Genomic DNA, 16487 nt, shown 5'->3' on the forward strand with positions numbered 1-16487 from the left:
GGACTTGGCTGGTCAGGGTGCTGGGCTACCTTGTCTAGACCATGCTATTCACAGGAAAGGTTGGACCAGACCATGGTTGAGGTCCCCTCCAACCTAGTATTCTTTAATTCTATGATCATACTGATAAATTGTAGGTGTTTGGAATGTTTAAATCTTTGATAGCAGCAGCTTCTAAAAAAACAGTAGCTTTTCCACATTAAATAATATATTCAGTACTCCCCCTTCTTCCAAATATTAAACTGTGTCGATGAATTTTTTTGTTCTGCACAATGCAGAATGTGCCCAGTGACACAATGCAGAGACAGGCAGAGCTGATTGAAGATAGTACTAAAACATCCTGTGTGGACAACACTGCATTGTCCAAGGGTGAACCAGGGTACCATCTGTGCCATTCACACACAAGATATCTTTGTAGCTTCATTGAGAGGGGCAGGGGGAGGGGAGGCTAGCTAAAGTAATTTTATTTTTTATTGGAAAAGCTATTTCAGTTGTTAGCATGTCAGGTATAAAAACACACTCCACAAAGCCACCATTCATTCATATATATATATATGTATATATATATATAAACACACACACACACATATATATATATATATATATAAACACTAAAGCACCTTATGCTTAACAACGCTGTTTCTAGGGATATGGAATGAAAGTTCCAAGTTTTGCAGACATAAGGCCACTTACAATTTCTTTCACTGTTGGAGTTATTAAGGAGTATGTTCATGCTGTGATCAAAGAAGACTTCACAACTTCACAGACAAACTTTTCATCATTATAAACTCCTCACAAGAAACAGCTGAAAATAAACTTCTGTCAAATAAAGCCTTGTCCCTGTTAGGTCACTTAAGCATTACATTACATGTCTGTCCCTTGTTGCCAGGCAATAATGTCATACAATGCAGAGACAGCAAAGCACATGACAACATCTTAAAAGTGAATACAAGTACCTAAAAATTATTTGAAGAAAGGTAGCTTAAAACCTGCAAAGATGCCTCCTTGTCCAAGGGGGAGAGTTACAATGGCAACAACTTCATTGGCACAGTAATTAAAACGAAGAATGAAGGTCATCAATACAAGCATACGTATCTCATCAGCTAGGAGCAGTCTGCTGTAGTTTAACTTAGTGAAAGACAGCAAGCCATTGAGCAGTGGCAGCATAATAGCCTCCTACAAAATATAAGGATTGAGATGTTCAAGGAAATTTGGAACCTGTGAGTAAGTTTCAGTGTGAGATAAAGGCATGAGACAATCTAAATTACTGAACACAGTGCTTCATGACGTGGTTGGTTTTGATCCAGACAAGCATTTCCAGATTGTCAAATAGAATGTTTTAAGGTTTGTTGAACACACTGTATCAAGTAACCAAATGAATTAGAAATAATCAAAATAGAACAAGAATGAAGATACGACAATTTTTTTTTTAAATCCTCTTCCCTAAACATATATGTAACAAGGCACATTAGGAGAAACATCTTCAATCACTTTATTATTCAATTTGACTTAAATACCTGAAACCAGTTTTCTCACAATTTAAGACAACAGGGAGAAGTTTCAATTGCTTGTTACAGATGTCATAATTTCATTGTCTATTAAAGTGCAATGGTTGTGTGCCAAAAATTAGCAGAAAGTGAAAGACAAAAAAAACAAACCAGAGGAAAGTTTCTGAAGACATTCAAAAAGAGTGACAGTATATGTATTCAGCCACATTTCTGAAGCAATTAAAAGTAAAAATAACACTGAAAATATTTATAAACCTATAATTTAACTTGTTCCCTGCAAAGCCCATAACTTTGTATGTTTTCCAAACAAGACTTTGATGCTTTTAAAGAAAACAAATATTATTAGCATTCCTAGTACTTTAAAGAAATGTATATGGAATAAGATAAAGGCAGACAGGTTAATTAATTACATTTTAAATTACTATCATACTGATAAATTGATGCAATCAATGCAAGCAATGACTGGATTGCAATTTAGATTTTAAACATATTCTTTTAGGTGTGCACTAGGTGCCAGTGTTTGTGACAGTCCTGAAAGTCTTTTTGACATCATAACAGCAAAACCTTTGACTGATTTACTCCCTGTCATCATTAAGAGACAATTGCTGAAAAGCATTAAGCTGAGAAAAGATGTAAAAGATTCCTTATTCTTCACAGAACTTTATGCCCTTTAAATTTTGTATTTCATAAATAGTTAGTTATTAGACTTAAAATTTCTCTTTACTCCAAACACTCACATTTATGACATTTCACATGCACAACACCACTCAGTCCCTTTTAAACTAGAAAAGCACAAACCACCGAAAGCTAAGTATTTGAAAGTTCCAGGTATCTTAATCTTTCCAAAGATACAAAGTGTTCAGAAACAAGGTAGTAAATACATTAGTGCTGCCCCACTTACAAATTTTTGGAGTACAGTAACTATTTTTTTACACTTAATATTTTTGTTCAGTAGAAAACCAATATATCATATTGTTAACCCTTTCCATTTTCCTCATAGGTGTATTCTCTGAGAGTTTGTTATATTTGTGTTTTTCTTACAGAACATATGTAGGGTTAAGGGTCCTACCAGTGCTTAATTAAATATAGGGAGTTTATTTGCAATGAGTACCCTTTTTCTGAGGTGTGCAAAAGGGCTGGTAACCATCTGTATGTTTAAGACAAAGTAATTTCAAGGAAAACATCAGTTTAAGATTTGTTTGTGCATACACAACAGCTTGTACTTAATAACCTTCATATAGTCACCTTAAACTCCTGATTTCTGACAGGCTAAAGTCATGAAGAAATGTGCCAAGGAACAAAACTGCCACGAGCCATTCTTCACATAGTGCTAATTATATCAGGGTTGTTAAAGCTGTGGTTCTTAAACCCCATCAAAATTAATCTACATTTTGAAAGAGATCTAACAGTTGTTTTGAATGCTGAACAAGAATATTCAGCATTCAGAGAGATTCTTCTAATACACAAAAGTCAGTTATCTCTCTGTTTCACCTGAATTCAAGGAGAATTGTGCACATTCACAGAATTCTTCTACATTCCAGAGCTTACCCAGCCACCCACTCAGAATTAAACCAAATATCTTCAAGTCTGGCACACGGAGCAACCTTCAGGACAGCCCCTCTGTTTCATTCCAAGGTGTTAAGGACAGTGATCCCACCACCAAGCATGAACCTGCCTGGCAGCTGCTCGAGGTGCTCCATCTCTGCTTGGCACACAGAGATTCCCCCCTCGCCCGTGACGGAGGCACGTTAAGGCGCAGTGCAGGAGTGCAGCAGTTCCAACACTAGAGGACAGCCTGCTCATTTGACTGAGCCTCGAGATTTGTAGTGCACTTTCCACATAGCTTCCTTCCTCTTGCACTATAATTTGAGTTCATAAAGCTGACGAATCCACTTTCAGGAAGCTTCTCTTCAGATTAAAGACGTTTTTCTCCCCCCTTTCTGCATAAGTTTCAAAGCGTTGCAAGAATTCGTGAAAATGAGATAATTAACGTCAGTACTGTCTGTCCAACGCCAAAGACAAGAGCTTCTAGGGGAGCCATATTCTTTCCTGCTACTCTGTAAATTCCAGCTACTGCAGCACCTAAGAATCACAAGGAAAACAATGATCAAATCACAGAAAAAGACAAGATTCAAATATGTGACAAATTATCTACTCTGTCTATGCGTCAGCTATTTATAGAGCATTACCAAACACTGCATTACTTCATGGCATTACACAATTACCAGCCTTGCTTGTGTTTTTATAGTTATATATATCCTTGAGGAATGATTTTCCCAATTGAATCAGATCAACTTTTCCATCATCAGTTTGATTTAAGAAAATCAAATCTTGTTGTTCCCCTGTACACATCTTCAAAATTTTTTGAACATTTTTTGCCTTGTGCCAGTTTGAATAGGTAGCAAGACAGTCCTCTAAAAATTGACCAAGTCTGAAGAGTGTTTTAATACTGCTTGTATCAGCAGGGAGAAGACAAGAACGATAAAGTTGCTAGTGTCAACAAAACAATTGTAAACACACATTTTCCAGATTCATTTAATATTTCAGCTGAATAAACTGGTCATACTAAATGAGTTTATTTTGACTTAAACTACTGAATTGTTAACAATTGTTTAGCAAATCTAGCAAAACATGAAAAAGGTCGAAGTATTGCAGTGTTTTCCATAAATGTGTATGAGATGAAATTTCTAACCAATACAATTCAATTTTGAGCTGCAGAACATAAAAAAAACCCAAACTCAACAGATCATTTTTCTTGTACATTTGTGTGCAAATTCACATTTGAAATATAATAACAAGAGGCCAGGATCAACCAAAACCAAACCCAAAACTTAACTGTAGACCTTCAGTATGCATTGTCTCAGATGCTGTCTAGTCAAAATTAAATGCCTTCAGAGATCACAGAGGCTCTTTCAGGCTCAAAGAGAACTGAAAAGGCATCATAATTTTTTTAAATAATAAGCAAGAGTTTAAAAAAAAAGGGATTTTTTTTTTGGTCTTGCACAGTCACTAACAGGAATATCTGCTGGAATGATCAAAAATCCATTAGTGACACAGAAATACATTGAGTCACAACAGATTTTCTGAAAGTACAATCAGCATCTGAATCATCTGACATCTTCAAAAAGTAACACCTCAGTTTCACAATAGCTTTAGGAAGAGTAGGATTTACTAATGATTGTGGCCATAATGGTACTTACAAACACTATTAATCATACTGTTAGGCAATTTTGGGGTTGATTTATTTTTATTGGGGTTTTTTGTGTTTTTTTTTTTTTTAACATACTCTGTAAAGTATATTTTGTCTGAAGTATCTCACCAGAAGGCTAGCCTTATGGTATTTCATTCAGCTACCTTTCATAAGCTTTTCCATTTGTTTCTTGGCTAGCTGCTGTCAAAACCTGAAAAAGATCTTTTAGATGGAGCCCACTACTGACATTAAAATTATTTTTCAGATTGAACTCTCAAAGCAAATTCAAATTGGCCAAAAAAGTATATCAGAATTGTCAGTAGCAGATCAATAACAGAAATTTTGGGCTTTGAGAAAACACTGAGATACTCTGGGAAGTATCCAGAATAAAAGAATAAAACTTTGGTAGTTTGCTAATTAGGTATTATTACACAAATAACAGTGTGCATTACAACCTGTAATGCATAACCCAGCAGAACTGGTATTGAGCCAAAAGTATGTACAACAGGCTGCCAACGAGGGAAATGAGAATTTGTCACCAAAAAGGAGTGTGCTGGGGAAGAAGAGGAAGGACAGGCCCTTCTGGATCAAATACAGCTAAAATTCTTGCCTTAAGCTGCCTGGTATTCATATATTCTTGTTTGGCTTTGTGGGGTTTTTTTGGTTGTTGCTTTGTGGGTTTCTTTGTTTTTGTTATGGTTTTAGGGGTTTTTTTGTTTGTTTGTTTTTGGGGTTTTTTTTTTTTTTGGTTGTTGTTCTTTTCTTTTTTACTGTATTCCCTTCTGATTAGTAATTTTTCAATACCTTTTTAAAATACCTTTAATTTCCATGACTTTTCAAAGCTAAGAAACAGAGGAGTCTCCTGCTTTTCTATATGCTGCTAAAAAGGTTCCAGAACATCAGAAAGTTTGAAAGATCTCCCTGAGCAAAATTAAACTTACATTGTGCAATAGTCTATGCTGCCTTCATTCTCCTACACAAACAATGCAGAAGACTGGAAATGCAAAGTGGAAATTGAAGTCAGTTTGCTATTTCAATTTCTTAAGCACTGGACCAGGCATATTCAAATAGCTGATATTTCAACTCATAACTCTCAGTTTGCAGCATAATAACTATTAAAAATCCTCTTTAATATTTGATCACCATAACTTGCCTTCAAAAGCTCCCCACGGAATTTCTTTCGGTATGAAACAACTGAGTTCTGGCCAGAAACAAAAAAGTACTTGCCTAAGCTAATTGCAATGCTCTCTGCAAAACCTTTGGGGACAGCATAACAAGTCTACAGTCTAAGCTTGGAGAAGTTCTCAGATGAATATGCACACAAACAGGATTGCTTACGTGCTAAATGTTTTGACCTGCAAAACTGGATGCCAAAAATACAACTGTGTTGCTCCTCTTTTTATGCAAAGATAGAAGACACAAAGTACTTTCATTTGAGAGACACTGATCCTGAAACCTCCCCACCACACAAAGCTGTTAAAGTCTCTGCTTGGACCTTTCAACACAACATTTCCTATCTCATTTCTTCAGAAATGTTCCTGCATGGCTGACCTTGTAACAGGCCACTGCCTTTTAATCCTAAGACAAAAATCTGCATAGCATATAACATAAGGCACTCAACTAGTTCTAACTCATCTTAGGGAAAAAAAAACCCAACCCAACCCCCTTGCAAAAATCCAACAAAAAATAGTTATACTGAACTATACTGTGTTAACTAGTGGAAATTCTAAGCTGAGAAATCTGTAGCAATTAAAGCAACCTTTTGAGGAAAGTCTTAGTGAAACTTCTCATGACATTTTCATTTTTATTTAGCCTTGAAAAACAATAATCAGGAAGGTCTTTCAGCAGCAATAAGACATAATCTGACACAAATCCTCTATGAATGTGTCCAAAGCTCATAGTGATACCACTATTCTGATAACTTGGGCAGAACACAGGAAGACCAAAATGAAAGGTGGGAAAATTTGCCTTCAGATTACATGGTGGTTGCTAGATTTATGGTTCCTTACCCTTGGAGACCTTTCAAGTTAGGCAATCTTTTCTGCAACACTGAAGATTTTTGGGGCAGAAACTACTGCTCAGTTAACATAGGCACCATTCAATACATAGTTTTTAGTGCTGAGAACTCCTTACCAGCACTGTTGAAGACAAGCATGTGATTCTTTCCTGAAAAAATAGCACTCACTATTTTTCCTCCCACAAGAGAAAACTCGACATGCTCCTACTTGCTTGGAAAAGGTACTGTAGCCTATTTATAAGTTTGATAAACAGAGCTGGATATGATAAAATCAAAGAAGGAATAAAGTGTCCTACAGGTTTCATGGCCCATGTTTCAGTGCTGACATAGATAATGGAATTTCTTGGGAAAGATGGAAAAGCTGCACCTGATACCAATAACTCTGGACAAACACAGATGAGCAGCATTTCCTCAAAACATTCTCTGCAACACCACTTGTGTCATATTTGGTCAGGTGTAAGCCTCCACACTTTACTACATAACACAGTTTCGGCAATGTTTTAAACGTGAGTGGGGTTTTTAACTACAGCTCTGTGAACCTTTGGGCTTTAACAGAAAAAAATAGTTGCGTCTCTTTGAGGATACAATGTCAAGAAATTAAAAAAATGAAAAAAATGTATCTTGAGTGGTAGACATTCATCTAATACCATAAGAAACTGTAACAAATGCCCGTGCCAAACAGTATTTCACCTAGAACATCAGCAAAGCTTATTTTTTTTTTTTTTTTTTTAGAAGTTAGATGTAAAATAAGAAAGGGGAAAAAACCCCAAACAAGAACAAAAGGCAGACTTACTGGTTATCATTGCTCCAGTTATAGAACCCAGAAATCCAATGCTGACCACAATGACAGATATCAGCCTCCCCTGCCTATGCCTCTGCAGCATCACAAACATTAATACTCCCACAGCACCATGGACAAAGAGAGAGGAGAAGAGAGCCCAGAGGAAAACCCAGTACCACATCTCTGAAAGAAAGCAGTCAAATAAAGGGTTAATATTTTTAAGACAAGAACTTTATAAGTAAGAAACTTTAAAACAATCAACAGTAAGAGAAAAAAACTTTGCAAACAATCAACAGTAAGAGAAAAATAAATACTGATTTCCATCTTAAAAGTGATACATGTGATACCATCAGCACATGCTCAAGACTCTTTCCTCATTTCAGCAGTCTGTCATAAAGGATTAGCTGTATTATGTTAAAAAATAGAAAAATTATTCTGGCAAAAACCTTAATTCAGATATATTTTTACAAGTAGCCATAATTCCTTTAATGACTTTTTTAAATAGTGTTGATTGCAATTTCATAGCAGGCATTGTAACTGCTTCTGTCAAATGAAATATTCTCTGATACAAAGACTGGAGAAGGAAAAAGTCAAGAACTGGTTTGGGGTTTTTTTTTGGGTCATGGGCTTTTATTTTGGGGCAGATGTGGATCTTTTGTTGTTTCCCAACCCCCCACCCTCACAAATAAGAGACAGCATCAGGTAACATCAGATGGGAAAACTGAGATTAAAGACTTTAGCTTATCTACACCCAGGAGCTATAATAGAGTGCTCCATCAAATTAGCTTCAATAATGCAAATAAAAACACTATCATTTTAACAAGAAATTTTAACACATCTAACTCCTTGCTTCTAATTGCTTAGTACAGAACTTCAGAGAGAGGTAGTGACTATTATTTAAATTACTAAAAAGGGTGTCAGATCATGAGAATGTTTGGAGCACAAACATTTCTTTGAAGAATGGCAAACATGATGAGCACCTTCGAAGAAAAGAGCTGGAACCCTGGAACCATCAACGGAGCTACACAATAACTCAAGAACCTTTCTCACTTGGTGTCAACTTTCTAAAAACATTCTATTAATCAAGAGGGTGAGTAAATAAAAGAAAACATCCCTTTTGGTTTTAGTCAAGTACAGTAGGTAGCTATCATTACAGAACTTAACAAATTAGGGTGCATATTCCATAATCCCATGACACTGTCACTAATTCAGTTTTTGCTGCAGTTCCCCTCAAAAATAGAACAAAACAAAAATCCCAGCTTCCTTACAAAAGCAAGATACTTATTGCTTATGAGGCAAGCCTGTATTAATGTAGCTTGACTCATATCAACTATTTGAGGAAAAAATACATCCCAATTAGCTAATGTAAAAATACTGAGCAGCACAAAACATACTGTGAAAAGATGCTAAGAAAAAAATGTTGCTACACAATAACCACAGCCCTGGGAGTCAGTAGGATATGTATACAGATAACATAGACACAGAGTTCAAGCTTTTTTTATTTAGCAGTACTTTGGGAGTAGCTCAGCCCTTCCCCTTTCACACAGGCATAAATGGCAACACTATGTCTGCCCAAGGACGTACAACTCCTCTAAATCATGATAGCCAAAAGGCTCTTTTAAGAGAGCAGCAAGGAAAGTGGCTGGCAAATATACATCCAATGAATACTTCAACTGTAGTTCAAGGTGCAGCTTTTCCTTCTGAGTGCCTGGGTACATATATCCACATCCTGAGAGTGGCTCGGAGCAGCTCTCCTCAGATCTTCCGTCCCTTCACCCCTGGCCCCAAAATGGGTACCAAAAATCTTGGCAAAAGGATAATGACCATGGTACTGTTCCACTAAATGAATGTCTCATCATTCTCAGAAGCTACTGTGACAGAACAATGGCAGGAGTGTCAAGCAGTCACTCCACAAACGCCCTCACTAAAATTAAGAGACTGGCTGACTTAATCTGTGGGAGGGGAACCTCTTCTGCTGTCCTAACAGGCCTGGTCCATTACTAGCACAGCCTGGGTGTTTCCATTGTTTTATTCAAGTGGAAGCACATAAACAAAAGGATTAACCAAAGATCTACCAATACAGAATATGGCAGCCCTGCCAGACCTACAGTTGGACAATAGGGAAACAAACCTTAGGATTTATTAACCAATCTGGACCAAGAAAGTCTGTGGGAATCCGACACTGTCACACCCTGTAATTTCGACAGGATTTGTTAGGCACCGCATCACCTTTTAGGAAATTGGTGTTTGTAGGTATTGTCAAGTTTTATCAGGTAGAAAAGACAAATGACTTCCAGTCTTAGGAAAACTCGCTAGGATGATTGTATTTTTAGAAGAAAATGAAAGCTTATGGAAAGGCTAACTACTCCCCTGTAACTAAGAAACCAAAAATATTTACAAACTCTTACACAACAAAATAGCTCCACAGTGAGCAACTATCTTCGGTCTTATTTATGTTCCAAATAAGGCTCGAGGAAAATTAGCATCAGCCCTCACTTTATATTTAGGGGAGGAGGCTTGAGAATAGAACCAGCACCAAAATGTCCTGTTGGCTAAAGAAATATAAACTTCAGTTCTTTCACTTTCTCCTCCTACTCCTTAAAAGCAGCAGGCATATTGAAAAGGAAATTGGAGAACATCCAGAAATATTCCTTGTTTGACACAAAAACAGCTGGAGCTTTGTTAAACTATGATTTCCCTTCATTAAAACATCATGTATGTGTTAAAACATCATGTAGGAGCTTGAAGCAGGACAAATCACTTCCAAGCACCTTTCCTAGGAAGGCCAGAGGTTATAATTTCTTATCCTCCTTTATTTACTCTTTCTATACCTGCTAGTTCACCCCAGTCATTTCTTTACTTCTGCTCATAGGGTGAGTAATGAAGCCAACCAAGTAAGTTGTTTAACAGGGATGAACAAGGTAAGGAGAGAGAGACAACCCTTCAAGCAAATCAGAGACCTTAAGCTCCATTCACCTAGAGGAAAACGTAGACACTCTTACTCTGATCTGGTGAGGGCAGAGAGCTACTCATGTTCTGTAAAATTCAGTATTATCTAACCCTTGAATCATGAAGAGAGATGACTCTCAAAAGCAGTATCTTGGAATAACACTGAAAGACACAAAGAATGGGTTGAGAGTAACACTGAGAGGTGTCACTAAAGAATAGAGAAAGAGAATGTGGACCTCTGAACACAAATGGTCAAGACTTCATTTGTCCAAAAATGACTGAGTAGTTTGATTGCTGAATTGTCTTGCAACATCTCTAAGAACGAGGAAGTGAGACTGAAGTGTCTCAGCTATTTCTGTCCTATACACTGACTGACCCTTGAAGCAGCATAAATTTATGTACTGCTACCCTGCCTGACAAGAAAAAGCACAGTCCAATTTCAGTCTTTGTGCAGCTATTCTAATTAGCTGGCTCTTTTGACAACATGAGCTGCACAGAGTACTTCGCTGTTATGGAGGTAATGATTTACCTATATCTGTCAGAGAGATTCAAATACTCACCTAGCCTCAGTTTATTTAGTCATGCCCTCAAAGAGCATGTCTAAAGAGATATTAATAGTATAAAATAAAAAAAAAAAAAATTATGAGTTTACTTTTAGTATATCCAAATTACTTGAAGTCACCAAAACACAACATACATGTATCAAAACTCCACAGCTCCTAGAGAAATACAGGAACTAGGGAAAGCCCAGTAGTTTACAAGCATAGTGACATTCAGTATACAGCAAAGATGTCATAGCTCTTCTAACAGGAACAACTGAGATACATTTTTCATGTCTAAAATTCTTTGTGCTTAAACTGAAAAGAAGATTTAAGACAGTGTTTATGTTCCTTTCCTTTGGTTTGCCTCAGTTGGGGATTTTTCTCCTACCAGAAAAGCTGCAAAACTCAAATACCTTGCAATTAATGCCCAATCACAGCAGTTTTAGAGCACTTTTGATTTTAATTAATTTGAATTTAATTTTGATATTTACACCTATCAGATAGATATCATGCATACATTATGCTTATGTACTACAGATAAACATTATATATTAGTATATACACATATATACTAGTGTAGGCATACACAACATTAGAGATTAGGAAAATACTTATTAAACCATGTCATTGTTTAGAATAACATTTATATCACTTCCATCTTATCAAGACTTGAAGTTGCGCTCCAACAACACCTTCATCTTATACAAGTAGATAAATGATAACATTTTCAAATATTACCTATATAAAATATCAATATGCTGTCCTACTGCCAGCTTCAGTAAACATGGAATATCTCCTTAGTCCTTAATCTTCAGCACTTTTCCTCTAAGTTCTAAGCTTGTTTTGCCAGATGAATAATGATTGCCTACAACATGTCATAAATCAAAAGTGATTACTCCAAAACAAAGTGTCTCCCTCTTTCTCTCTCCATTCTAAGCCCAGTACCCAGCCTACTACTATTAGGTATAGAGGTTAGTCAAGCAATAAGCATCTGTACTAAGAATAAAAATTAAAGTCAACAAGGTAGCATACGTCAAATTTAGAATTAGAAAAAACCAGTAACATTAGATTCCTGTAGTTTATAAACTCAAAGCACTCAGATGAAGTGACAGCATACGATAACTGCAAATGTAACTCGGCTCCTTACATGCTACATTTTTTTCTTCAGCACCGGATCCTGTCTTTAATTATTGTATTAAATGGTACTTTCAAAGTTATCAACAATACAGCCAAATTGTTGTTTGGAGATGCTAACATTTTTGCTGCATTAAGTGGAAAAAAAAGCACTTTGCTGAGGAGCATTTAAATCTCAAATTAGACTAGTCCTCTCAAGTAACAGCATAGGGGGCAAAGAAAATCCAGACAATCTGGGACAAATGAGCACAGGATGGCGCTTAGGAGCCTCTTTTAGTAGAAATATTGCCAAGTCCTTTATTGTGAAAGCAGCCTTTCAGCAATTTTTATTTTACTGGATACTAATAATGGGGATTTTTTTTCTCCTTTTCCAGTTCAAATTCAGCTGCTATGATTTGTTCCAGTAAACCCTGATCTAGCACTAACTCTGAAACACAACCAGCTCATATAAAGGAGGTGATCTTGGGATATACTGGAGGATGTAACAAAGAATGAGGCAAAAGCCACCCCACATCTCCCATGACTCCTAAAGCCTTATTTCCACCTCCCAAGAGAGGTCAGGAAGAGAGGAAGCAAGCACACCACGGTGATGTGCCTATGTTCAGCTAAAAGGAACAACACCAGCAGCTTTAGCTGTTACAGGGTGTGATGCGTATGTGGCAGCAATGAACTTGTCTGTGGTCTCCTGGGTATTTGAGGCCAAGAGCGAAATACGGGATTTCCTTTTTTATGTTGAACCTGATTCACATATACAGTATAAAAATAATCTTTCAGTTTCTCATTGACAGGAAAAAGAACCCACCAAAACTAAGCTATTAAGAGTATGAAGCATTGCTGGCTTAGGCTGGAGTTTGTATCAGGACACTGTTGAAAAATTCAGAAAATTAACATATTTTTAAGAAGGAAGCTGATAACATTTTGCAACATATTTCTGAAAACATAATCAATATGGTTTATCTAAAGGAGATAAACCTTCACTTGTACAACTTGAAAGTCTAGTCCAGACCACAACATTAAGTCCAAAAGTAGACACGAAGCAGTCTTGAATATTCACGGAACATGGCATATTAATGATTTTCTTTTCCCAGTATTCCTGAGAAGTCTCTCCTTATACCTAACAGAGGTGCAAAAGAGAATGGATTAAGTAGTCAAAGAAGATAAACTCATTCATACACCTATTTTCTTGGCAGGGAAAAGAACAGAATTTCTGGTCTTGAACAAAATTTACTTTGATAAGGAGTAAGGAAGGGCTTATGTAACTAGTTCAGCTTTTTGTTAATATCAATGATTATATCAATGTGTATCTAACCTGTGGAAAAGATTCTTAAGTCCAGTGCAAGTTTTGGACTGTTGACAGTCCATGAGAACATTCAGCTCACCAGGTTATGACTGTAAGAGCAGCCATCATTTAAGCACAAAATTAGAAACTGCAACTACAATTGGCAGTGACATATTCTCCAACAACGCTACCATGGGTAAAAAAATTATTTTTCGTATTTTTTAGGTTAAAAACAAAAAACCATTCCACATTAAGAATACCTTATTAGGCCCTTATCGCAAAAGCACTGAGAAACAAGCTGATTTTATCTCTTGGCATTGAATTTCATAGAAACGCTTATGCTGAATGATCTAATAAGAAAAACTTTATAGAGGATGTCTGGCACAAAGCAAAGTGAAATCCATTGTGAGCTTTTTCCTTTAAGAGTACAAGTTTTTAAAGTAGGTATGTTAAAGTAACTACTCAGGAAGTGAGCTTTATTTAGTGTATCACCACACTAATACCTGGAAACTCTAATTTTGAGACACACACTATGAAGTTCATAGATAAATATGAAAAGGTTAATCTTTTTTATTACACTAAGATGCATCCTGAAAGTTAAAAGAACAAAAAATATGATCACTTTCTGTTTGCTACAGCTCCAACATCAGCTACACTTCGATTTCCATCACACTTCTTCCACCTCTAAAAGATTAAAAAAGAAAACAGAATATATCAACCATTACTATAGAGAAAAAGGTGACATAACAGTCTTTCATAAATACTAGAATATATCCATAACTGTTTAAAACCTATCCCTGATCAGTATTTTCCACTAATCTGTCGCCACCTAATACAACCCTACAACCAAGCAGAAAGAATTCACTCAGTTACTTGTCTGCTATTGACACCCAGTCCCTGCTTGCTCACAACTGGAAGCTTAGGCTTTTCTTTACTCAAGGACAGAATAAGAGAAGATACCCCTCTCCACCATATGCCTTGCATCTCACAGTAGCCCACACTCATTTTTTCAGCCTGAGACTGAGCAGAAAAAAGCCAGCTCTTGCCAAAAGCCAGCCAAAGCTCCCCTCTCCTAACAGGGGTTGAGGACCTGACTCTACTACTTTGGTTCACAGAATTTTTTCGTAACAGCTCAGTCTTTAAGAATCCCAGATGCTTAAGATTACAACTACTTGTCAGAAAACAACTGTCATTTCATTCACTCCCACAGGTCTCATTATCCACAGGTATACTCAGAGGTAGTGGGGGAGAGTCTCTGATTCTCCACATTCAATTTTATGGTTTTCTAGTTGTTTTTTATATAGCTCTCTGTCAAATGCCAATGAGCATTTATTCACAAGGGGAAAAAATAAAATAAAAAAAACAACCACCTCCACAAACATACTCCAGCCTCCCATACATAGTTATACACTCACACATTCTACAATCCTTCACCGATGCACAAGTACCCATCACTTCACTCGCATGCACACACCCGATGCCATTAGCCTTCTTTTATTATACATGGGCACAGAAAAGTGAGCGACCACATCCCACACGCTCATGTCCTTTGCACGGGCAGGCATCCCAGACACCGGGCACACACCCAGACTAACCAACACCTCACACAGACCCCTCCTGATTCCCTGGACCCCACAGCAGGCGTACAAACACACACGCCATAGATCTGCTCATAGAACACGGATGGAGGCACCCGGAGAGACTCGGGAACACAAACACCAGCCCTCCCTACGCGCAGCACACAGGGAGACCACCGCCACCCCCACGCCCTCCATTGTGCTCCAGCCCCGAGCGCACCCTCGCAGCCGCCCGGCCCCGCACTGCCCCGTTACCCGTGAGGCTGCGGAGGACGGTGCCGTGAGCCCACAGGCTCAGCACTTGCTGCACCGACAGGTTGATCATGGAGTTGTCCCCCGCTTCCACCTTCATGGTGCCGCCGCCGGGCGGGGTCCGGCAGCCGCCGGACCGCGGAGCGGGAGGGAGACGGCGGCGGCGAGGAGCGAGAGGGCGGGGAGGCGGCGAAGAGAGCTCCGCGCCGCGGTGGAGACATCGAGGACGGAGTGGGGGAGGCGGCGGCCGGGGGGAGCCGGGCGATCTCGGGGGAGGAGAGGAGCCGGCCGCTGGCGCTTCCCCGCCGCTCAGAGGCAGGGCCGGGCGGCGGAGCCCATCATCCCCATCATCATCATCATCACCATCATCATCATCATCTCCGCCTCCTCCATCAGCAGTGGCCGCCGCCGCCTCGCCGGCGGCATCGTCACCCCGGTCACCGGCATCACCTGGAGCGAGGGCGGGGCGACCGCAGGCCGTCCCTCAGGCGGGCGGCTCCATGCGGGTGAGCGGCGGTAGCGGGGAGGCTCCCGGCACCAGACGCCAGCGGCTGCCGGCGGGGAGGGGGAAGGAGCAGCGGGAGCGGGGCAGCGGGCGCGTTGGGAGCGGGAGGGCGGCCCCGCGCAGGCGCGGCGGGAGGAGCCGGGGGGCGCGGGCTCCTCCCACCAAACAGAGAACCAGAATTCGGAATCACGATTTGAGTCAAAGAGGGCGGGAAAGACTGGGGATGTCGTGGACCCCCAGAGAAACTTGCGTTAGCAAGAAGTGTCTCAAATAAAATCTACATACACCTGTGGGTAGATTTAAAGGGGAAAATAAAGTGATAAAATTCCATGGTGTTAAAGCTGGTATTTAAGGTGATGCTGCTGAGTGCGTTTAAACATTGGAGAAGAGCAGAATGCAGAATCTGTGTTCTGATGAGAGCAGTGTTTTCACCTCGCTGCTCACAGCCTTAGCACACGCAGCTCCAGAGAGCGCGGGCGCACGCACCTCCGCGGCTGCCTCGGCGGGGTCTGGGGACACAGCCCCGGCGGAGCGGGACGGGACAGAGCCAAAGAAGCGGTGCGCACAGCGGGAGCGCCGCTCGGGAGTGCCGGAGCTGCTGGAGAAGCTGTCATCTCGAGCTGTCATCCCGAGGCAACATCCAGGAAACGCTGCGTGACGTCCCTGCCTGTCCCTTTGAACCCGCTGTCACTGTTGCCGCAGATTAAAGCCACAGAAAGTTAGAAAATGTCAGAAACCGTCAGAAATCGTGAGCGA

General features: G+C 39.3%; 1 protein-coding gene across 1 annotated transcript; it reads right to left on the bottom strand.

Moving 5' to 3' along the window:
• Positions 1-1465: 1465 nt before the first annotated feature.
• Positions 1466-15783, bottom strand: TMEM170B (transmembrane protein 170B). Its single transcript, XM_053966337.1, has 3 exons — positions 15230-15783; positions 7506-7676; positions 1466-3587 (listed from the first exon to the last, which is right to left on the bottom strand). The coding sequence occupies exons 1-3, from the start codon at positions 15324-15326 to the stop codon at positions 3457-3459; spliced, it is 399 nt and encodes a 132-aa protein (XP_053822312.1). The 5' UTR covers positions 15327-15783; the 3' UTR covers positions 1466-3456.
• Between the last annotated feature and the right edge of the window lie 704 nt (positions 15784-16487).

Source organism: Vidua chalybeata, chromosome 1, assembly GCF_026979565.1.
Source record: "Vidua chalybeata isolate OUT-0048 chromosome 1, bVidCha1 merged haplotype, whole genome shotgun sequence".
NCBI lineage: Eukaryota > Metazoa > Chordata > Aves > Passeriformes > Viduidae > Vidua > Vidua chalybeata.

Bases quoted from the DNA above. Each gene is read 5' to 3' on its own strand.
- TMEM170B (XM_053966337.1), bottom strand. From the start codon at position 15,326: ATGAAGGTGGAAGCGGGGGACAACTCCATGATCAACCTGTCGGTGCAG. The intron at 7,677-15,229 runs GTAACGGGGCAG...GCTTTCTTTCAG, and splicing joins CGTCCTCCGCAGCCTCACGG to AGATGTGGTACTGGGTTTTC. The intron at 3,588-7,505 runs GTAAGTCTGCCT...TGTGATTCTTAG, and splicing joins AACTGGAGCAATGATAACCA to GTGCTGCAGTAGCTGGAATT.